The sequence below is a fragment of the Gastrolobium bilobum genome, unplaced genomic scaffold (genome assembly GCF_033153095.1).
Source record: "Gastrolobium bilobum isolate Gb01-03AN ecotype WA unplaced genomic scaffold, APGP_CSIRO_Gbil_v1 utg1843, whole genome shotgun sequence".
Classification (NCBI taxonomy): domain Eukaryota; kingdom Viridiplantae; phylum Streptophyta; class Magnoliopsida; order Fabales; family Fabaceae; genus Gastrolobium; species Gastrolobium bilobum.
In genome coordinates, this window is record NW_026896850.1 from 132913 (window position 1) to 156816 (window position 23904).

General features: G+C 36.3%; 2 protein-coding genes across 4 annotated transcripts; one reads left to right on the plus strand and one right to left on the minus strand.

The window, feature by feature from the left end:
* The first annotated feature begins 7510 nt into the window (after positions 1-7510).
* LOC133302367 (receptor-like serine/threonine-protein kinase SD1-7) lies at positions 7511-14901 on the plus strand. Of its 2 annotated transcripts, XM_061502137.1 has the most exons (7): positions 7511-8580; positions 12651-12809; positions 12902-13086; positions 13182-13392; positions 13512-13749; positions 13837-13987; positions 14081-14901. In XM_061502137.1, exons 1-7 carry the CDS (start codon positions 7605-7607, stop codon positions 14390-14392), a joined length of 2232 nt encoding a protein of 743 aa, XP_061358121.1. In that variant the 5' UTR covers positions 7511-7604; the 3' UTR covers positions 14393-14901. The 2 variants fall into 2 exon arrangements, with proteins under 2 accessions (XP_061358121.1, XP_061358122.1); XM_061502138.1 differs by lacking the exons at positions 7511-8580; positions 12651-12809 and having other exon boundaries at positions 12951-13086; positions 13187-13392.
* Positions 14902-14973: 72 nt separating this feature from the next.
* LOC133302366 (G-type lectin S-receptor-like serine/threonine-protein kinase At1g11410) lies at positions 14974-23677 on the minus strand. Of its 2 annotated transcripts, XM_061502135.1 has the most exons (15): positions 22323-23677; positions 21963-22094; positions 21697-21872; positions 21354-21528; positions 20955-21192; positions 20636-20723; positions 20495-20553; positions 20259-20383; positions 17443-18699; positions 16963-17098; positions 16692-16866; positions 16358-16568; positions 15959-16196; positions 15660-15810; positions 14974-15577 (listed from the first exon to the last, which is right to left on the minus strand). In XM_061502135.1, the coding sequence occupies exons 1-15, from the start codon at positions 23626-23628 to the stop codon at positions 15272-15274; spliced, it is 4773 nt and encodes a 1590-aa protein (XP_061358119.1). In that variant the 5' UTR covers positions 23629-23677; the 3' UTR covers positions 14974-15271. The 2 variants fall into 2 exon arrangements, with proteins under 2 accessions (XP_061358119.1, XP_061358120.1); XM_061502136.1 differs by lacking the exons at positions 14974-15577; positions 15660-15810; positions 15959-16196; ... (1 more) ...; positions 16692-16866; positions 17443-18699 and having other exon boundaries at positions 16966-17098; positions 20218-20553; positions 20636-20786; positions 21354-21564; positions 21688-21872.
* Between the last annotated feature and the right edge of the window lie 227 nt (positions 23678-23904).

Consider the following 23904-nt stretch of genomic DNA (forward strand, 5'->3'; position numbering starts at 1 on the left):
GAAGAAAAGAAGAAGAAGGAGAAGGAGGAGAAAGGGAGAGAGAAGAAGAGAGAGAGAGAAGGGAGCTAATCCCAACCGATTGGAGTGATTCAAAAGCCTAAACCACTTTAAATCTTCCCCTCTTTCATAATCCTAGCTTAGTTTGTAGTGGGGAGCATTGTGGAGTGGGATATCCTCCTCCAAAAATTCGGCCCATTGGAGAAATTGAGGTGTTTGAGACCTTCAACCTCCATTGAAGCTTGAGGAGCCATCAATCCTTGGTTGTGTGACCATTGGTGGTAAGATTCTAACCCTTGAACCTTGTTTTCTTGGAAAATTTCATGGTTAGGGTTTAATGAATAATGTTTTAGAGTTTTTATGAAATGTTGAGTAGATTGGCTATGTTCAAGGAAGAATGAGGCTTAGAGTATGTTGTGAAAAATGCTAGGAATGACATTTAATCGGTAGAAATGAGTTTATAGTGTTATTTTAGTATGCTTTGATGTTTGGAGAAATCTAGGCTTGGAACTATGGATTTTCTTTTATTGTTAGCATTGTTTGATTGTATTCCTTGTGTTGATAGGATTGAGGCAAGAGGACCAAGTGGAGTGACCAACCCTTGGGGTTGTGTGCAATTGAGGAAAGCTCAAGAGCAAGGTAAACCTTTGGACCTTGAGGTTGATCCCATTGAGTGTTCCACCATACTCCATTGAGGAGAAATGGTTTATGAGATGTGATATGTAATTATGATAGTAATTGTATGCTCATGCATTGATACATGTTATGATTGATTGTTGATTATTGGTTGATGTTTAATTGTTTAAGAGTAATTGAGGAATGGTTATAGGAGTAGCAATAATGAATGAGGTAAGGGTTGAGGATTGTGATTGAGGTTATGAGTGATAGTATTATGATGAGGATAATTGGTAGGAACTTCCCTTGGAAACAGCCCTATGTGGATCTCCATGTGGTTAGAGCCTAAGAGGAACAGCCCTATATGGATCCCTCTTGGAGGTTCCTCGATTGAGGAAAGGACTTTCCTTGGAAACAGCCCTATGTGGATCTCCATGTGGTAAGAGCCTAAGAGAAACAACCCTTAGTGGATCTCTCTTGGGAGTCCATGTGATGCTTGCTGATAAGAATGTGTTAAGCTATTATGATTATGTGTACATCGAAAGTGAACCTTAGGGTGGAGTGATCTCCAAGGACCTCTGGTTTACTGTGATATATTCGTATATCTCACCCTGTGTTATAGGGACCCCCTTTCAGGTAAGGAAGCTATAATGACCCTAAATGGTAAATCTTAATTAGAGATTTAATTTAAGGATTTAAATGCCATAATTAGATTCAGTGAGTGATTCCGAGTATTTTGACTGTAATCATGACTATGTTATGAACAGTGCGTTCTGCCGGAGAATTTACAGTTTTGTGAATTAACCGGTAGAGCTTAAAAGAGCAAAACAATTTTAGATACATAATTTGATAATTCTGACGACAAATATGAGTTCAGAACGAAAAATTGTATAGTCTGGCACTTTCCGTGAAAATCTCGTGAATAGTGTTTCTACCGGGTATTTGTACGCTGTTTAAGCAACCGGTAGAGTCCAGAAATAAATAATTGATAAAATAAGAATAAGAAAGTCCAATATATGCCAAACAAGTCAATATAGGCCCAAGGAAATGATAAGTTAATAAGTTTTAAGTTCAGAAGTAAACGAAGTACAGTTAGTGGTTCACTGTGCATTTCGTCAAAAACGGTGCAGAAACCACACTGCGAATTATGAATAGTGTTCCTTAGAAAATAAAAGTAATGTAAATGACTTTAGAAAAAGAAAAATATATTTGTAGCTTTGAGTTAGTTCCGGGTTAGTTTAAGTGAAAATACGCGAAAGAAAAATACCCGGGTAAAAGGCCACATGTGCTCACCTTCTTAAGTCACTTAAGTCTTATTTCCAAATGAGTTTCTCTCTCCTCTCCTCACTCTCAAAACCGAGCTGCAGCCATGGGGGAAGGGTTTGGGGTTGTCTTCTTCTTTATTTGATTTCTCCATGGTTAAGCCACCAAATCTTCCACCCAACATACCAATCTCATAGGAAATCGTCCAAGGAAGCTATTTCACCCCTCCGTTTGAGCTGATTTTGTGTGTGGAGAGAGATACTGGTCATCTCATTTTCGTGACACTATTCATCAAGGAAGAAAAGGTGCATTTTTGAAGGAGCCTTGCTTGGAGATGTGTCTTCTAGGCTTTGGTAGTTGATTAGAGGTAACAAACCTCTATTTTCATGGTAGTGTCTTGATTATTTAAGTTATAAAATTATGAATATGCTTTGGTGGTAAAGCATTGTGTGTTAAACTTTGATTGATGATGAATCCTTGATGTTTTGGATTTAGGAAATGAAAATAAGTGTTAATATGTATGTAAAAAAAGATTAGAAAAAAATCCTATGCCCTCCTCTATGCTTCGGCCATGATGGGTCACATAGGGTGCATTGTGCAAAATTTTATTTGATATATTTAGAGTGTCTAATGTGTTGGAGTGAGTATGAATTTGGTAAATTAGTGTAAAGGCCAAAGTGGGAAAAATCCTTTGTGTCTTGATTCCCTATGTTTCGGCTATGGAGAGTGGTGAGGGACTTGATGTTCAAACATTAAGTTAGAACAATATGGAAACATACATTTGTATGTGTAAGTTACATGTAATTAATAAGAAAAGAGCCCTTGCCTTTTCCTTATAGTGTTCGACCTAGAGGGTAGTATAAGGGACATTTTGTCACATCTTATTTTAATAAAATGTGTTGTAATGCAATGTATAAAATGAATGAGTTAAAGAAAGTGAAATGAATTAAAAATCGTTGAAAGATATTTTGTTCTCCTCTAGGTAGGTCCACGGCCTTTTAAGGAAAGTGGCAAGAATTATATTGTAGAATTCTCAAGTGAACACTTGATTAAATTAAAGAACGCTAACGAGTATAAGGTGGTCTAGACTTGTGTATTGGCATAGGATTGACAAAAATATAAAGAAATGAATATAAGCGATAAAATGTATGCCTTCTGTGAAAGCTAGGCATGATGACATTTTATTGATTTTGGATTTGTGGATTCTTGATCTAGGTGTACCTAGGGACTAAAAAGGATCGGAATCTCTTGAAGACATATAAGTAACTTGTGCAACAAGTAAGCGTATTGGTAAAGCTTCAAGAGGTAAGCTCTATGTTTAAGGAGTCTTTTCCTGCTTGAGTGCTCCACCATGGTTAGTGAACTATGGTTGGACTGTATGACTGTGATTTAGATGCTTTGTATAGATGCATTCATATAGAGTTATTTGATAACATGATATCTTTTGCTCTGATATGACTTCTGTAATATGATTTCTGTAACAATCTATGGCCATTGATTGTATAGTACCCGGACGTCCGCTTTGGGGTCCTCCCTCGGGACTGATGGTGTACGCCTCTGATATGTTTGGTTCCGCTTTGGGGTCCTCCCTCGGGAACACGTGCGTTGATTTCCGCTTGGGGTCCTCCCTTGGGAATGACGGCGCACATCTCTGGTATGATATGGATATATGCTCTGTTCTGTTATGATATCTGTTATATGTTGTATTCGTATACTTTGTATCTGACTTTCATGCAGGAGTGAGCCAGGGGTATGGAGAATTCTCTATAAACCTGGAACTTATTGAGATTTGTAATCTCACCCCTCTTTGGGGACATATTTTCAGGTGCCCAGATTCCCGGTGAGTCCTCACTAGGCAGGGACACGACACGTGGCTGAGGCAGTTGACAGATCGGATTTTGAGTGGCTGTAGGCTACTACCTTTTTGGAGTGTTTGATGTCTTTTAGTATTTTCGCATTTGATGGATCATGATATTGATCCTTTATTTTGTATATGGCCTGTATATGTTTTGTACATGTCTGTCGCTTTGATGCATGTACATTTGGGTATTCAGGCACGTTATATGATGATGTATTATTCAGATATGTTTACGTGTTGGATTGCATGCTGTTAGATATAGTGGCATTGAGCCAAGTTATGCATGCGCCCATGAATGGGCATTTGATTATATTTGTATAAACTGTTTATCAGGAAATGCTTCTGTGTGGAATTGGAAAATCCCCAGTTGTCTGATTTATAGAGGAAACTCTGCCCGATTTTCGTTTACGACGAATGAGAATTTAAAAAGAAAAAGAAAAAGTTAGCTCGTATTTTCAGAAGTTAAGTCTTCCGCTGTTTTCTGTTTTATCATATGTATGTTAATTGCACCGGCTCGAGACGGGGATGTTACAGAAGCTGCAGGAGCCTCTGATGGCAAGTGGCCTTATTTGCAGTAGATCATGCATGAAGAAAATGATGTTTTGAGATCATACATGTTATTTTGTAGATTTACATGTATAGGATTGATCATTGATAGCATTGACGTATGTATATCTCGTTATATTTGATGGACTTAGCCTATGATCATGCCATTGGATATCTCTTTTGTTGATGAGAGCCAAGGGATGGTCATAGCCTTTTGTAGCTAAGTTCCCCGTTATGTAATTAAACTTGTGTTAATGTTATTTACTTCAAGGTTATGAATGCATGATGAATATTGGAAATGTTGAGCTGAATTGTCTATTAAGAGCTAAGTTGTTAGATTGGGAAACGTTGAGAAAACAAAGGTTATGCTGCCCAATTTCCGTTAAATCAATGATGAGAGGATGCGAGTTAAGCAATGATATAGGGATATTGCAAGCTTGTTAAATAGGTTGTAAAATGTGTAGGATTGATTCCCCGAGAAAGATACATGAAAAATATGAGTTTAGGAAATTGCCCAGAAGAGGGGGCTTAAGCCTGCAAATGGAGGCTTAAGCCTGCTTAGGGGGCTTAAGCGCCCATGAGGGGGCTTAAGCGCCCTGATGCACCTGTGAAGACCAAAAGCTCTCTGCCGCCTGGGGCTTTAGCGCCCAAAATGGGGGCTTAAGCGCCCAGATAGAGCGCTTAAGCGCCCTTGGTGGCCAAAAAATGTGAATTCCCTCTGTCTGTGGGCGCTTAAGCGCCCTGCCCGCGTAGTTTTTGAGTTAGTAAAATTGTCATAACTTGAGCTACAGAGCTCCAAATGAGGAGCGGTTTGAAACCACGCGTAGCTAACGAAGAGATCTACAATATAGTAGAAGTTGTGAAATAAATAAGAAGTAAATTAATGGTTTAAAAATGGAATAAGAACATGATGTTAAGCTTGGTTTATCTGATTCCGCAAAGTAATATGGTTATGATCACGCAATTGGGCATTATAAATTCGGCATGTTTTGAAATGAAAAATTTAACCGGATTTTAATTGAACCCATGTGATTGTAACTGCGCTTAATATCATAATGCGATGTCAACAAACCGGTTCTAGAACGGGGTGTTACAGGTGACCTCCTGGGAAGTTTTTTCGAGAAGTGTGCGAGTGAGGAAAAAACACACTGAAAAGTTTCGTGTTAATATGTGGGGATAGTCATTGATTCTTGAAGCGGTCAGGCGTTACATAAATAATTGATGACCCGGTGAAAAAAAAAAAAAAGAGCTTTGATAATTTTCCACAGCACGAGACTGTCTGAATAGGATTTGATTATTAAATTAGTATATTACCCTTTGATATATTCTTAAAAATGATATTTAAAGCAAAGGTGCATAAACATCAAACGGTAGAAATAAATAAGTTTAACTAATTAAGGTGCTTTTGCAATGTCACAAATACGAGTTGCACTGCTTGGAAACTTAGTACCCAAAATGAAATTAGTGTCACATAAAGAATGTGGGAATTCCCGAATAAAGACTACTTGTTTATAAACAGCTGATTCCTAGTATCAATCCATGCCATAATAAGTGCAAAAACTCAGATGCTATGAAGGGATACTTTCCTAAAAGTAAGGATTATGGGTTGCCACTTGCCACTTGCCAGTAAGGTCCTTCAACCTTCATAAAAGTTAACTTTAGATCTCTATTATATTGTTCAGAGTTCAGAGACAAGGAAAATAATTTATTTTCTTCTTTTTATGAGCTTTGTACGTGAGTCACTTACTCACTTTAGGAACCCAAAATTATTTAATAACCATTACCTGCATAATGGTTCAAAAGCAAAAGCCAACAAACTTTGACAGAAAAGGGAGGGGGGAAAGCAAATTAATCAAATCAGCTGAATTGGACTTAACATTGATTTAGTTTGACCCGTTTAAGTGCTTTATTAGCATAGTTGAACTAATATGTTAACCAAAAGAAAAAAAAAAAGAATTAATAAATCAAATCAGCTGAATTGGACTAAATATTATATCATTTTAAACATATTTTTTTATCTAGTTTAAACAATCAGGACTAAACATAGCTACTTTAAACATAGTTTTTAGAGTCTTTTTTATCTTTAAAAAAAAAAAAAAAGCAGTCTGTTGAATATTCGCTAATCTTTCATCGGATCATGTTACTTAAATCCTCCCATTTCTTACAAAATGACAAAAATTCCTCCTCAAGCCAACTCGGCAAAAAAAAAAAAAAAAAAAAAAATGAATTGAAAAAAGCAAAGAAAAAAGAGAAATAGATGTAACAGTGTTTTTTTTTTTTTTTGGTAAACAGATGTAACAGCTTTTTTATTATTACATGAAAATTAGCCTTTTGCCTTTTATCTCTACACCACCAACTGGTAAGGAATTCAGATCTGAATGATTATTTTATCTCTTCGCAAATTATATATTGGTTTGTTTTTTTAATTAATATTAATTTGTCTCTGTCTGATGAAAATTTATATCAAATTAAATGACTTATTTGAATAAGAATTGGTCAAACTTTGATAATCAATATATAATTTTAAAAAAGACAAATTGATATATAATTTTAAAAAAAATGTTAAAAAATAAAATAAGAAAAGGGCAAAATTGCCAATCTCACAAGAATTGAGAGTGCTTAGCAACTCCTCCATTTTCATGGTGCATAAAGGAATTCGTCAAAAACAGTGTCACAATTGTAGGGTTACTTTTTTATTGATGGGTAACGGCAGAACAGAGGTTTGCAGAAACTAGTAATTCAGAATGTGACAAACGGAAGTCTTCAAGTGCTGCCATCAATGTACGATAGCTGTAAAATTTAGCATAGGAAAATGGTAAAGCCTTATTCAATAAGGACAACAACAAAAAAAAGTGTAAAATCTTCCGGGAAATGAGTGCCATTATAGTCTATACCTTTCAAACCGAAAGAGTTAATTGTGTTGGACATTGGACTTGAAGAAACCTTAATCCAAGTACTTAAATCTACTCACACAAAGAAAGCCTCTCACACTATTATTTTGCCTCTTTCAAACATGGGACGTTTCATTAAACTCCTCAATTTCTCTCTTTTTTGGTTCTCCACTTTACTCACTTTTTTCTCCTCAATTTCAATCTCTGCAGATACCTTAACATCAACCCAAATCCTCAAAACCAACCAAACCCTCTTGTCACCAAAGGGAATTTTCGAGCTGGGTTTCTTTAATCACACACAATTCACTTGGTACTTGGGCATACGATACAACACCATTGATGTCACAACAGTGGTTTGGGTAGCAAACAGAGACACCCCACTTGAGAATTCCACTGGATTTCTCAAGATAGGTGAAAGGGGAAACATCGTTATCATGGATCAGTCCGAGAAACCCATATGGTCCTCGAATCAATCCACAACAGCTATCAACCCTGTTCTTCAGCTTTTGGATTCTGGGAACTTGATTCTCAGAGAAGAAAAAGAGAATGACCCCACAAAGTTTCTATGGCAAAGCTTCGATTACCCAACAGATACCCTTTTACCCGGTATGAAACTGGGGTGGAACTTAGACACAGGCATGGAGAGGCACATAACCTCGTGGAGGATCAAAGATCAAGACCCTTCAAGTGGAGATTTTTCTTTCAAGCTAGATCACCAAGGCCTCCCAGAAATCTTCCTGTGGAACAAGGATGAGAAAATATACAGAAGTGGACCTTGGAATGGTGACAGATTCAGTGGGGTACCAGAGATGCAACCCGTTACAGATTCTATTAAATTTATGTTTTTTGTTGATGAACATGAAGTGTACTACACATTCTCAATTGGGAACCAATCCTTGTTTTCGAGACTCTCTGTGAGTCCTGTAGGGGAACTTCAACGACTTACATGGATCCAAAGCAGCAAACTTTGGAACAAATTCTGGTATGCACCAAAAGATCAATGTGATAATTACAAAGAGTGTGGTCCCTATGGTGTATGTGACACAAATGCTTCACCGGTTTGCCAGTGTGTCAAAGGGTTCCACCCCAAGAACCAGCAGGCATGGAATTTGAGAGATGGGTCAGATGGGTGTGTGAGGAACACGAAATTGGAGTGTGGGAGTGACAAGTTTTTGCATTTGAAGAATGTGAAGTTGCCAGAGACAACCACTGTGTTTGTGAATAGGAGCATGAACCTTAAGGAATGTGGAGATTTGTGCTATAGTAATTGTTCCTGCACTGCTTATGCTAACATCGAGATCACTAATGGAGGAAGTGGTTGTGTGATGTGGGTTGATGAACTTATAGATATGAGACAGTATCCTGCGGGTGGACAAGATCTCTATGTCAGATTAGCAGCTTCCGATGTAGGTATGTTTTTTCTTCCACACTTCGTTTTTTTTGAATAAATATTTGCATTCTGGTTTTGATTTTCTTTTTCATATTCATATGCAAAAATTGTTTAAGAATTAAGACAGCATATGCATTAGGCTGATTGAATTTGATAATAATTCTTTATTTTTTTATTTTTTTAAAAAAAAATTAAGACAGCATATGCATTAGGCTGATGTGATTTCAGAATTTTGTGGAATTCATGTTGATAAAACTTCGCAAATGTGTGAGTCACTTGAGAGAATATTCCAACTCGTGTTTTGAGAACTAATCTGTCTTGTGCTTAAATCTGGATGGTCATAGCAGGACTCATCTGTCATGTTGAAAATGAGAATTATTCACATATTTAATAATAAAATAATAACTTTTTTATTGAGTCATCTAGCATTCAAGTTTTTAATGTGTTATAACAAGTCTTTAATCAAAAGAAAATTTTATTCTTTTATTGAGTCATCTAACATTCAAGTTTTTAATGTGTTATAACAAGTCTTTAATCAAAAGAAAATTTAAATAAAATATTATAAGAAAAATTATACATGACGACATGAGATTCACTGTACCCAAAAAAATAAACTGTTTTCTTCACATACGTAATATTTTAGGGAAAAAAGTTCAGAAACTAAGAACTATTTTTTCATAATGAAATAATAGTTTCAGAACATTGAAGTGGACTGAAACTAATTGGTTTAGGTTTTTGGAATGTAATGAGTTGGAAAATTGGGGTTTTTTTGTTTTTTGCTTGGTGGTCCCTTTTTTGAGCGTTTTGCAATGGGAGGAACTGACTGAGATGTAGCATGTCACGTGAGTGAGGCCAACGCAACGCAAGTAGAAGAAACGAATGGCAACAAAGCCAAAACGTGTGTTGCGTTGTGCTCAGGCCGCAGCTGCTCCACGTGCTCTTCAATGTTTCGGGTCCCATTGCTCACAAAATATTCATTATTACTCATGTAATTAGTTTTATATCTTTTTATTAAATTAAAATGAATAATCAATAACTGTAGTAATCTCTGTCATATAATATATATATAGGCACAAAAAAATATACCTTAACGATGAGAAAATCATAACCATTTTGTCCGGTACAATACATGAGTGAGGCAGCATATTATGCACAAAGAAAGATTGAAAATCTAAAAATCTCACTTTAGAGATAGAGGAAAATTACCCTTTTATATAGCTATGATAACCGGCCCATAACATAGAAATGATGAGGCCATTCCAAAACAAACAGCTACCCTAGATACAATAAGCTCAAGACGACGAATCTTGCTCTACCTGCCAAATTGACTAGCCTTACCAACCAAGAATGCACCATCACTGTCTCGAGGAACAACTTCAATGCCTCGAACATTATTCTCCAAAGACATAGTAATATCAACATTTAGCTTCACCGTCCCTATGCTAGGATTTCTTGTGAGGGGCAAAATTATATATATATATATATATATATATATATATATATATATATATATATATATATATTTCTACAGTCACTTTAGATAAGTTTATCTACCGCTATCGTTTGTAACTTTGTTCTTCCGGAAGAACATAATTGTAATATTAAAAGTTGCTTTTTTTTCTCTCTCCTCATTTACTTTTCAGAACCTGTCTGCAGACGTGGAGAGAGAGAAAAAAGTAACTTTAATGTTATAACTATGTTCTCCCGGGAGAACATAGTTATAAACGGTAGCTGTAGATAAGCTTATCTAAAGTGGCTGTATAAATGTTTATCCTTATATATATGTATAAATGTTTATCCTTATATATATATATATATATATATATATATATATATATATGAGGTAGGATCCTTTGACACCGGTGTCAAATTTGAAGTTTGACACCTCATCTGAGAGTTGTTAGATCAAAAAAAGATCAACGACTCTGATTTGTAAGCATGTGACACCATTGATCTTTTTTGATCTAACAACTCTCAGATGAGGTGTCAAATTTTAAATTTGACACCGGTGTCAAAGGATCCTACCTCATATATATATATATATATATATATATATATATATATATATATATATATATATATATTAAGGGTTTAATATCTCATATATTGTACCAGATAAAATTATCTACTGCATACACATAAAAGTGTGTGAGACCCATATTTTCTTTTTTTTCTCTTCTCTTCACATTGCCCCACATGGGCCCCACATATTTTTATATGTATGTAGGAAATAATTTTATCTCCTATAACATGAGAAACATCAAACTCATATTTTAAAAGTGACATACCTACCTTTTTTAAGTCTATTTTATCTATTTTTTTCTTCATATTATTAGATCGTAATCTCAACTAGAAGAGAGAAAATTGATTGAGATTGCGAATTATCAGTATGGAGAAAAAAATAAACAAAATATCATATTCTATTTTAAAATTCATAATTAAAATAAAATATTATATAATTAAATAAAAATACTCACAAAGCATAAATCACAATATAATATAACATAATATATTAATTTTTCCTGGGTTATGATTTGTTTTTAATTTAGAATTGGATAAGATTTCTTTTCTCCAAATTTTCTTCCATAACAAAAATATTTTTTTTAATAATTTGAAATTGAAACGGTAGTATAAATTATACATGAGTAGTTAATTAAATTTAAATTTGTCATTATACTAAAATAATATTGAATTTATTAGATACCATCTCTCATTAAAATAAATTATTACTACTTATTATCTCGCAAACCAACACAGATGAACTACCTTCCAAACTTTAGAGCGAAGGTTGATTGATGAAGCCAACTAAACTCGCATAAACAGCTGTTAGTTGGCGAGAAAAATAAGGGCGTAAACTGCATGACTGCAGTGTCCCTTTCCCTTCCCTTGCCTTGATTTGTTGCGTGAGTTAATGAGATTAAATACTTAATTAGAGGACTTTATTAAAGCTGTGTGGGCCCACTCTAAAGGTTTAGGTTCTCCTAAATTGCTGTTTGGGATGGTGGTATGGGCCCTCTGAATTTAAATGTTCGGCTCTGAATTGATGAGTCCTGGGCCAACCTTTTTGACTTGTGAGGTTTCCATGGGCCATTCCTACTGCTCTTTTTTTATTTTTTCTTTTACTATATGCTTGCCTTTGCACCATGGATGCAAAGGATATAATTGTTCATGTGCTCTTTTATGTTTCATATGTTTTTACAAAGAAGATTTTGCATTTATTCTGTATGATATAATTTTCCCATTTATTGTTATCTAAACTAAATTAAATAGTGGATTTTAATAGCTGTACCACATGTATTAATAATGTACTCAATAATTTGACCGCCATAATAAATGCACATCATAACAATAACACGCATGATCCTATTGGAGTTTAACAAAAAGTAAATTGAGTTAAGAGAAAATAGGGGGAAAAAAGGTTAGTGATTAATGAAAGAGGAAAAATGTTTGAATCATCTTCTGGGCGACCATGGAATTGGTAAGGATAGTAGGGATTTGGTGAATAAAATGGAGCCCACCAACCGAATGAGGGATTTTTAAACCATTTTGGTTGGAGTAGGCGCCCTCAAAAAGTTGCTTGTCTTCCTCAAACGGGATAGAGTCCATCAAATTCTATAAACCAAACAAAATCTCTCTCTTATTTTTTCTTCATTGCCTTTTTGTGACTGATTTTTTATTAGAAAAATCCATGATTAAATATGATAGTGGGTTTGATTATAAAAAAAGGACAACAATGAAAAAGTAAGACCCATTTGAATTTAGTTGGTCCACCTTCTCTAGGTTCTTGAGCAAAATCATATTGCTAATTTGACGCATGATCCCTTTTGTTGCTTAAATTCCATGCAAGCACCATGAATGTTCCATTGTACTTCTTAAAAATAATGATATCACTTTTTTTTTTTAATGAGCTTTTTGGTTTCTTTTTAATTGGTTAACTTGAAAGTGTGACATGCCTTTATGTCAACACTAATTTACTTGCTTACTTTGTACTTGCACATCTTTAATGCTAGAAAACTTTTTCTTGTAACAATTAGACCAAACGTAAAGTGCATATCTTAACTAAAAAAACTGTTTCTCTCATATGACATAGGCTATGGAGGTGATTCTGACCAAAAAAATGATACAGCTAAAGCTGTAGGCATCATAATTGGTGGTACAGCTTTTATACTTTTGGCATTATTGGGTACATGTTTCTTATGGAAGAAGAGGAAATTGCAATGCTTATTGAAATGGAAGACTAGACAAAGAGGTAATGCACAATTAATGTCTCATATATGATTGCATATGGTATATATAACTGTGCAGGGAGATGAAATGTTTTGCTTCTTGTCCCTAAAACAGGCTTTCCTGAAAGAAGTCAGGATTTGCTAATGACTGAGGTGTTTTCAAGTAACAGAGAACAGTGTGGTGAAAACATGGACGACCTAGATTTGCCATTGTTTGATTTTAGTACCATAACAATGGCTACAAACAACTTCTCTGAAGAAACTAAACTTGGACAAGGAGGCTTTGGTAGTGTTTACAAAGTAAGTTTTTTTTTTTTGTAACTGCCACCACAATAAATTCTAAGAAACACTTATTATCAATTAAAACATAACAGGAATAATTGTGGTTATACCAGGGCAGGTTGATGGAAGGTCAGGAAATTGCTGTGAAGAGACTATCAAAAAATTCTGGTCAAGGTATAGAAGAATTTAAGAATGAGGTAAAGTTAATTGTGAAGCTTCAACATCGAAATCTTGTTCGGCTGCTTGGTTGCAGCATTGAGATGGATGAGAAAATGCTAGTGTATGAGTATATGGAAAATAGAAGCCTTGATGCCATTTTGTTTGGTGAGTTATATTAACAATATGTATTCTTAAGTTTCATTAACATTTTCTTTTCAAATGTTTGGCCAATTCAGGCCTCATTGTGTATTTAATTACTGATATTTATAATAAATATGATCCAGACAAAGCAAAAAGATCCTCATTGAACTGGCAAAGGCGCTTCAACATTATATGTGGAATAGCTAGAGGGCTTCTTTACCTTCACCAAGATTCCAGATTTAGGATCATCCATAGGGATCTCAAGGCAAGTAACATTCTGCTTGACAAAGATATGAACCCAAAGATATCAGATTTTGGGATGGCTAGAATTTTTGGTGCGGATCAGACAGAAGCAAATACAATAAGAGTTGTTGGAACATAGTGAGTACCAACATAACACATCAGTACTCTTCTAAAAAAACCATACATAGTGACCTTACTATTTATAAATATTTTTCTTATGTGCAGTGGATATATGTCTCCTGAATATGCTATGGATGGGATCTTCTCAGTGAAATCTGATGTTTTTAGTTTTGGGGTTCTTGTTCTGGAGATCATAAGTGGAAAAAAGAACAGAGGGTTCTATTACACAAACAAAGAATTGAATCTTCTAGGGCATGTATGTGGAAGTGTTGCTTCTATTATAGTGTTTTACTTGGTAATAATATTATCTCATGTTTGCTAACAAATAATTGATTGTGCTTTCTTGTAGGGGTGGAAGCTGTGGAATGAAGGAAATGCATTGGAACTGATTGATTCATCCATTGACAATTCATATTCACCATCTGAAGTTCTTAGATGCATACAAGTTGGGCTCTTATGTGTGCAAGAGCATGCAGAAGATAGACCAACAATGTCTTCAGTGGTCTTGATGCTGAGCAGTGAAACTGCACCATTGTCACAACCCAAAATTCCCGGGTTTTGCCTAGGCAGGAATCCTATCGAAACTGATTCTTCTTCAAGTAAACAAGATGAATCATGTACTGTGAACCAAGTCACTGTCACAATGCTAGATGCCAGGTAGTGAAAGAAATATGGCCTCATCTAGCACATTAGTATATTCACAAAAAGTTTTAAAAATTCTTTTTAAGTTTTCCTTCATTTTTATAGTTGGAACATCGTTGAGATCTAGTAGGATCTTGTTTTGGTGTAATATGCTAAAGATGCCTTCATTAAATTATACTATATAGTTTAAGATACTCTCTATTGATGAAATTCAGTTTCATTATGCACTCACATTGTTTTTCTCTTTGTTTTTCAGTTTCAGGATTAAGACATCATTATTTAAAACTAATAGGGAACATATATTTTTTGCGTTTCCACATTTCATAATTAGGGGAAACTATTACACTTTGCGCGGAAACATTAGGAACACGAGGATTAAAGAGTTATAATTGGAAGTCTAATGAAGCGATGATCCTTGATCAATTAGATGCATTTTCTATCAATTCCAATGCATTCCCTTCTTTCCAAAGCCTCCATGCGGCCTACTATCACAACGCACAATAGATTTCTAGTATAATATTGCTTGCCTTGAGATCCCTGTGAATAATTCTAAGTCTGGAAAGATAAAGAAGCCCTCTGGCTATTTATCATACCTAGCACAAGAATTTAAAAATATATTCGAACCCATTTATCATGAAAACAGTTTTCCACCTTTGATGTTCGAAGGGGAATCCAAGCAGAATTTTCACGTGACAAAAGCACCCGGAAGGGAGTTTGAGTTTAATAATTGCTCCTTATCACCCCTGATTTTACATTATCGCTTTGAATGGAGTAATATGTGTATTATTATTTATCACAGACAATATTTGTAGCAAACCTTAGTGATGTTCAATTCACAAAACTAATGTCATAAAATAGCCTACCATACCTCCACATACAATTCTGAGAGCCTTCGCCTTTAGCGAGGTTCGAGCAGAGTCATAGTTACCCTATTTACTGAATAAATTCCTTCACTGGTTGATGGATTTGAACTCTCATAATTACTTCTCTTGAAAATAAATGCTGGGTGCTTTGGAGTAGGAAGAGTTGAGTCACTACCCAACATGGAAACAACTGCTGACATAGATGGCCTGTCTACAGCATAATCTTGTACACATAAAAGCCCAATTTGTATGCATCTTTGGATTTCATGGTCGGAACATGACTCTCCTAATGATTCATCAACAATCTCTATGGCTTTGCCTTCTCTCCATAGATCCCATATCTACATTAATTGAAGTTACAAGATTAATTAGACAATTGAAGGGTATACTTGAATTGGGGCATAGTTTCTTATAAATACTGACATGTCCAACTAAAGTCGTGGATGTAATGTCATCATGTTGACCACTATTCTTTCTGCCTGTAACAATTTCTAGAAGTAAAACTCCGAAGCTGTATACATCAGACTTTATCGAAAATTGTCCTTCCATGGCATATTCTGGGGACATATAGCCACTACAAAAGCAAAAACATAAATGAAATCACTAAAACTTAACAGTAATCATGTGAAATTGTAGCAGACAAGGTGTATTATGTTCTGTCTGAGTAGCTTTTCAATTATTATAAAGATCTAAGTAACATATGTGTATTGTTGAGTACTTACTAGGTTCCAACAACACGATTTGTGTTTGCTTCAATTTGGTCTCCACCAAATATTCTAGCCATACCAAAATCTGCAATTTTTGGGTTCAATACAGAGTCCAGCAAAACATTGCTGGCCTTTAGGTCTCTGTGAATGATTCTTAATCTTGAATCGTGATGAAGGTATAAGATCCCTCTAGCAACCCCACAGATGATATCAAATCGTTTTTTCCAGTCTAGCTGTAACCTTTTAGATTCATCTGGACAAAAAATTTGTGGTATCACAGTGAAGCACGTTGGTTCAATTGTTAAGTAATTTGATGTATGAAAAAGTGACTATAAATGGTTAGGAAGTGACAAGGCTATATGTCCAAAGCAAAAGCTAAAGTACTAATAAAGCAGAGGTGAAAACAGAACATACCAAAAATAAAAAAGTCCAAGCTTTTATTTGGCAAATACTCATAGATTAACATTTTCTCCTCTCCTTGAATGCAGCAACCCAAGATCCTCACAAGATTTCTGTGTTGGAGCTTTGAAATCAAAACAACCTCGTTTTTAAACTCTTCTATACCTTGTCCAGAATATCTTGACAATCTCTTCACTGCTATTGCCACTCCGTTACTCAGTAGACCCTGAATTCATCATCCAAAGTGACTTTCTTAATTAGTTTGCATTTAAAGGTGACATCGGTACAATGCATTAAAACCGGTTCTAAATGTTATTCAATTTCGGACTTGTTAAAGAAGAATGGGTACCTTATAAACAGAGCCAAAACCACCTTGACCAAGCTTGTTAGCAATAGAGAAATTGTCTGTTGCAGCAGCTATGGAGCTCAGATCAAAGAATGGCAAATCTGAATTTTGCGTACGGTCAAATTCTTGTAGATTGGGAGAGTCATCCAAACTAAGACGAAAGGAATATTTGCGATCCCTTCTTATCCCTATGATCAAAAATATGAAAATAATACATTTGAACAAGTTAATAGAACTAAGAATCACACAACGACAAGTTTGAGAAGAATTTAACTTACTTTGTTTCCTGGCTTTTACAAACCAATACACAAAAGTCAACCCCAAAAACAATAACAAGCAAACAGCAACGGCTAAAATCGCCACCTTCCCCTTCTTGCCAAGAGAACCATGCGGATTTTTTGCATATTTAGCTGCAAAGTCCAAATGCAAAGATATCATAACTAGAAGAAAAAATAAACAAACAAATCAAGTATATACAATAATTAAAGGGTTCCATTTTTTAAAAATTATCTCATGAAAAATAATAATAACATTACGAGTAATACATAGTTATTTTTTTTAATAAGATAATTACTTTCTAACAACATGAAAAAAGTATTTTCGATAATTAAAATAGTAAAAGTAAAAAAAAAAAATGAAGTTTAAGAATAAAAAAGTTATTATTATGTACTCTAATAACAAGACAATTAACAAGACAGTATATAATTAGTTCATAAAATATTTAATATATTATTCTAAGAATTTATTTTCCTACCTAATTCGAGTGCATCGACACGTACATACAAATTTTGTCCCAATTCTGTGTATTTTCTCGTATCCTCCATGTTACCATGCCAAGTAACACACCCACTCTCGGAGCTCTCATTTTCAGTTGTATACGCTGCACATGAACAATCCCTCAAGCATTTATCACTGCACTCTTTCTTGCTTAGCATCGCATCCACACGCGCCTTTGAAGTATCTGGCACCTTCACAGGTGCCACCTTCACAAACCCTTCTCCGCTTCGACAAGTGGACACGTTGCGCTTCCTAACGCACCCACCCGACCCGTCTCTGAGATACCATTCTCGCCCGAACTTGGGTTCGAACCCGGGTAAACACTCGCACTCAAACTTGTCCGCGTTGTACGGGTCACAGTTCGTGTTCGACCCGCACTGCCTGAAGTTGTCACATTCCTCCTTCGGAGCATACCAGATTTGGAACCATCTATTCTCACGAGGTTGCCATGTCATCCTTCTCACGTGACCCGTTTCTTCCAGCACCATTCTAGAGAAAACAGTGGGGTCCTTCACCTCATACATTATGGAAACTTCATCTGCATTGTCGATGTAGGTAACGTTGAAGATGAAGATCGGAGTCATCTCGGGTACCCCGCTCCATCTCTGACCCGTCCACGACCCGGTTCGCCAAACTGGAGCTTTATTCTTGTACAGGAACAGCTGGGGAAACCCGGTCGGGTCGATTCTGTATGTCAAGTTCCCGGATCCTGGGTCATTCGGGGACTTCCACGATGTCAGGAACCGGTCCAACCCTGTTTTGCGGTCCAACCCGAGCTTCATCAACGGAAGCAGAGTGTTACTGGGATAATCAAAACTCTGCCACTGAACGTTGTTGTTGTGGTTGTTGTTATTGTTTTGGATCAAAACAATGTTTCCTGTGTCTAAAAGCTTAGCTGAAGCGTTGCTAGATGAGGTGGAAACGTTTGTGGACCAAACTGGGTTAAGGTATAGGTTCATGTCGCGGTGGTGGTGGAGTACGAGGTTTCCGTGGTTGTTGATGGAGAGAACACCGGAAGTGTCATTCAGGGGAGTGTCTCTGTTAGCAACCCACACAATTGTTTGTTCTGAAATTTTGTTGTACCAAATCCCAACGTATCTGCTTGTAGAATTTCCCATGCTGAAGAACCCAAGTGCAAAGTTTCCTCTGTTGTTGGAAACCAAAATGTCGCCGTCTTTCATGGGGTGGTTTGGGGTTATGGTGTCAAGTGAGTGGCAACAACGGTAAAGGAGCAACAATAGAAAAAATGTACTCATAAGCACTTTCATGGTGTTGCAATTCGTTCTCGGTTGGGAATGGTTTTTGATGGAATGGGCTGTTTTCTGTTGCTTGTTATTAATAAGGATGCTGATATTTATTGGTGAAGATTGATATGCATGAGTTGTTCAAGTCAGGTCCTACGTGTAAAGGGAGTGTGATTGACACACACAACTAATAATTGATTGGCTAGTAGTTGCTTGACATTAAAATGTTGGGCTTCTTATGTGGCTCAGCTAATGGACACATTACCAAAGTTCAGCCCATGCTTTAATTGCACCGTTTAATATAAGAAGATTATCTAACTCGAATGTTCATGAATCAAGCTCTATCATACCGAGTACAAGAATTAGTTAACTTTGGAGCTTGTCTCTGGCGCATCAGAGTGTTAAGACCGGAATCTTTTAAAAAACCAACCCATGTATTAAACGTTTTCATTAGGCCTTCAATTTACGACAGTGAAATACAGTGAAAAGACTGTCCAAACATTCACTTCATGGGACAGAAGAGTTTAAAAATAAAGTTACATGCATAAGAGTTGTTAGTCCAATGACAATCCAGCTGAACGCCAGACCTGCCTAAAGAATAAAGATAATGGGTTTGATTCCTGAAAGTCATAATTCTTCGGAGGATGGAGAAACTCATACGTAAAATCGGATTATGCATTTGTAGGTTTGGATACTTTCGACAGAAGGAAGGGTGTTGGAAGATTGTAGGATAATAAAGAAAGATATAATAAGATAACAAATAAAGATGTAATATCTTATCCTAAATCTAATTTAGTTAGGATTGATGAGAAAAATAAGAATGATCCTTAATATAACTTAGAATTATATTTGTTATTAAACTCTTTGTATCAAATTCTATTTAAAGATAAATGGTATTCCTCTTAGAGTATCAAGAAAGGGGAGAGTTTTTTAGTGAGGATGTAGGTCTGACTGAACCTCAAAAATTATTATGCTTTGTGCATCGTGCGTGTTTTTTATTTTTCAGTTTCTTAACAGAGGGCCTTGGATATGGTTGATTCAACTATAGGCCAGACTTATCCTCTTGCTTTAGTTCAGAGGTGCATTCAAATTGGACCTTTTTGCGTGCAAGAAAATGCCATCAGTAGACCATCCATGTTAGAAATTTCTTCATGCTAGGCAATGAAACACTTCTTTGCCTACCACAAAAGCTAGCATTTTTATTCAATGGTGAACAAAATTTGATAGAATCATCAATATCGGGAGGAAGATCTTCAATAATTAACAGCACCTACCACTAGTTCTCGCTAAAAGCTATCTCAAAAATGTATTTGGCTCATACTTTTCCATCAAATGTGAGTACGGTAGTACTTTTGAAGTTTGGGGTGCTTAAGAAGCTTTCTGTGAATAAGAACTTTTTACATCCTCCCCAATAGTTAATAGGCTTCTAACTCTGGCTTTCTAGAAACTAAAGTATCTTAAAATCACTTTGCACTATATGGTTTAGTAAAATAAATAGCCTACCATACCTCCACATACAATTCCGAGAGCCTTGTCCTTTAGCGAGCTTCGATCATAGTCATGCTTACATCATTTACTGAACAAATTCCTTCACTTGTTGATGGATTTGACCTCTCATAATTACTTCTCTTGAAAATAAATGCTGGGTGTTTTGGAGTAGGAAGAGTCGAGTCACTACCCAACATGGAAACAACTGCTGACATAGATGGCCTGTCTACAGCATAATCTTGTACACATAAAAGCCCAATTTGTATGCATCTTTGGACTTCATGGTCGTAACATGACTCTCCTAATGATTCATCAACAATCTCTATGGCTTTGCCTTCTTTCCATAGATCCCATATCTACATTAATTGAAGTTACTAGATTAATTATACTTTTGAAGGGTATATTTGAATTGGAGCATAGTTTCTTATAAATACTGACATGTCCAACTAAAGTCGTGGATGTAATGTCATCATGTTGACCACTATTCTTTCTGCCTGTAACAATCTCTAGAAGTAAAACTCCGAAGCTGTATACATCAGACTTTATTGAAAATTGTCCTTCCATGGCATATTCTGGGGACATGTAGCCACTACAAAAGCAAAAACATAAATGAAATCACTAAAACTTAACAGTAATCATGTGAAATTGTAGCAGACAAGGTTCTCAGTACGAATTATTTACTTATTATGTTCTTTCTGAGTAGCTTTTCAATTATGATAAAGATCCATGTAACATGTTTGTATTGTCGAGTACTTACTAGGTTCCAACTACACGATTTGTGTTTGCTTCAATTTGGTCTCCACCAAATATTCTAGCCATACCAAAATCTGCAATTTTTGGGTTCAATGCAGAGTCCAGCAAGACATTGCTGGCCTTTAGGTCTCTATGAATGATTCTTAATCTTGAATCGTGATGAAGGTATAAGATCCCTCTAGCAACTCCACAGATGATATCGAATCGTTTTTTCCAGTCTAGCTGTAACCTTTTAGACTCATCTGGACAAAAAATTCATGGTATCACAGTGAAGCACGTTGGTTCAATTGTTAAGTAATTTGATGTATGAAAATGTGACTATAAATGGTTAGGAAGTGACAAGGCTATATGTCCAAAGCAAAAGCTAAAGTACTAATAAAGCAGAGGTGAAAACAGAACATACCAAAAATAAAAAAGTCCAAGCTTTTATTTGGCAAATACTCATAGATTAACATTTTCTCCTCTCCTTGAATGCAGCAACCCAAGATCCTCACAAGATTTCTGTGTTGGAGCTTTGAAATCAAAACAACCTCGTTTTTAAACTCTTCTATACCTTGTCCAGAATACCTGGACAATCTCTTCACTGCTATTGCCACTCCGTTACTCAGTAGACCCTGAATTCATCATCCAAAGTGAATTTCTTAATTAGTTTGCATTTAAAGGTGACAGCGGTACAATGCATTAAAACCGGTTCTAAATGTTATTCAATTTCGGACTTGTTAAGGGAGAATGGGTACCTTATAAACAGAGCCAAAACCACCTTGACCAAGCTTGTTAGCAATAGAGAAATTGTCTGTTGCAGCAGCTATGGAGCTCAGATCAAAGAATGGCAAATCTGAATTTTGCGTACGGTCAAATTCTTGGAGATTGGGAGAGTCATCCAAGTTAAGACGAAAGGAATATTTGCGATCCCTTCTTATCCCTATGATCAAAAATATGAAAATAATACATTTGAACAAGTTAATAGAACTAAGAACCACACAGCGACAAGTTTGAGAAGAATTTAACTTACTTTGTTTCCTGACTTTTACAAACCAATACACAAAAGTCAACCCCAAAAACAATAACAAGCAAACAGCAACGGCTAAAATCGCCACCGTCCCCTTCTTGCCAAGAGAACCATGCGGATTTTTTGCATATTTAGCTGCAAAGTCCAAATGCAAAGATATCATAACTAGAAGAAAAAATAAACAAACAAATCAAGTATATACTCTCATAATAATTCAGTTAATATGAGAACATAGCTTTAGTGTATAACATAAATACTAGGTTGACAAGTAATCATCTAGTTTGTATTTATAACTGTTCACATAATTAATAAATTATAATTATTATTCTAATAAATTTTCATAACGAGTAAGAAAGTAGGTACCTAATTCAAGTGCATCCACACGTACATACAAATTTTGTCCTACTTGAGTGTATTTTCTAGTATCCTCCATGTCACCATGCCAAGTAACACACCCACTCTCGGAGCTCTCATTTTCAGTTGTATACGCTGCACATGAACAATCCCACAAGCATTTATCCCTGCACTCTTTCATGCTTAGCCTCTCATCCACGCGCGCCTTTGAAGTATCTGGCACCTTCACAGGTGCCACCTTCACAAACCCTTCCCCACTCCTACACGTGGACACGTTGCGCTTCCTAACGCACCCACCCGACCCGTCTCTGAGATACCATTCTCGCCCGAACTTGGGTTCGAACCCGGGTAAACACTCGCACTCAAACTTGTCCGCGTTATACGGGTCACAGTTCGTATTCGACCCGCACTGCCTGAAGTTGTCACATTCCTCCTTCGGAGCATAAAATATTTGGAACCATCTATTCTCATGAGCTTGCCACGTCATCCTTCTCACGTGACCCGTTTCTTCCAGCACCATTCTAGAGAAAACAGTGGGGTCCTTCACTCCATACATTACGGAAACTTCATCTGCATTGTCGATGTAGGTAACGTTGAAGATGAAGTTCGGAGTCATCTCGGGTACCCCGCTCCATCTCTGACCCGTCCACGAACCGACCCGCCACAGTGGAGCTTTATTCTTGTACAGGAACAGCTGGGGAAACCCGGTCGGGTCGATTCTGTATGTCAAGTTCCCGGATCCTGGGTCATTCGGGGACTTCCACGATGTCAGGAACCGGTCCAACCCTGTTTTGCGGTCCAACCCGAGCTTCATGAACGGAAGCATAGTGTTACTGGGATAATCAAAACTCTGCCACAGAACGTTGTTGTTGTTGTTGTTGTTATTGTTTTGGATCAAAACAATGTTTCCTGTGTCTAAAAGCTTAGCTGAAGCGTTGCTAGATGAGGTGGAAACGTTTGTGGACCAAACTGGGTTAAGGTATAGGTTCATGTCGCGGTGGTGATGGAGTACGAGGTTTCCGTGGTTGTTGATGGAGAGAACACCGGAAGTGTCATTCAGGGGAGTGTCTCTGTTAGCAACCCACACAATTGTTTGTTCTGAAATTTTGTTGTACCAAATCCCAACGTATCTGCTTGTAGAATTTCCCATGCTGAAGAACCCAAGTGCAAAGTTTCCTCTGTTGTTGGAAACCAAGACGTCGCCGTCTTTCATGGGGTGATTTGGGGTTATGGTGTCAAGTGAATGGCAAGAAGGGTGAAGGATAAACAGCGGAAAAAATGTACTTAGAAGCACTTTAGGGGGAAATATTTTCATGGTGTTGCAATTCGTTCTCTGATGCGAATCTTTTTTTTATGGAATGGACTAGTTTCATGGTGTTGCTTGTTATTTATGAGGATGATGATATTTATTGGTGAAGATTGATGTGCATGAGTTGCTCGAGTCAAGTCCTGCATGTAAAGGGAATGTGATTGACACACATAACTAATAATTGATTGGCTAGCTAGTAATTGCTTGACATTAAAAAGTAGGGTTTCTTATATTGGTAGTTGCTTGACATTAAAATGCAGGGTTTCTTATGTGGCTCTGCTA

Excerpts from the sequence above, each read along its gene's own strand:
- LOC133302367 (XM_061502137.1), top strand. The coding sequence starts at position 7,605 with ATGGATCAGTCCGAGAAACCCATATGGTCCTCGAATCAATCCACAACA. Across the intron at positions 13,087-13,181 it reads GCTTTGGTAGTGTTTACAAA|GGCAGGTTGATGGAAGGTCA; the intron begins GTAAGTTTTTTT and ends TGGTTATACCAG. Across the intron at positions 13,988-14,080 it reads AATTGAATCTTCTAGGGCAT|GGGTGGAAGCTGTGGAATGA; the intron begins GTATGTGGAAGT and ends GCTTTCTTGTAG.
- LOC133302366 (XM_061502135.1), bottom strand. The coding sequence starts at position 23,628 with ATGAAAATATTTCCCCCTAAAGTGCTTCTAAGTACATTTTTTCCGCTG. Across the intron at positions 21,193-21,353 it reads CTTGGACTTTTTTATTTTTG|ATGAGTCTAAAAGGTTACAG; the intron begins GTATGTTCTGTT and ends TTTTTTGTCCAG. Across the intron at positions 17,099-17,442 it reads TGTCGATGCACTCGAATTAG|CTAAATATGCAAAAAATCCG; the intron begins GTAGGAAAATAA and ends TGGACTTTGCAG.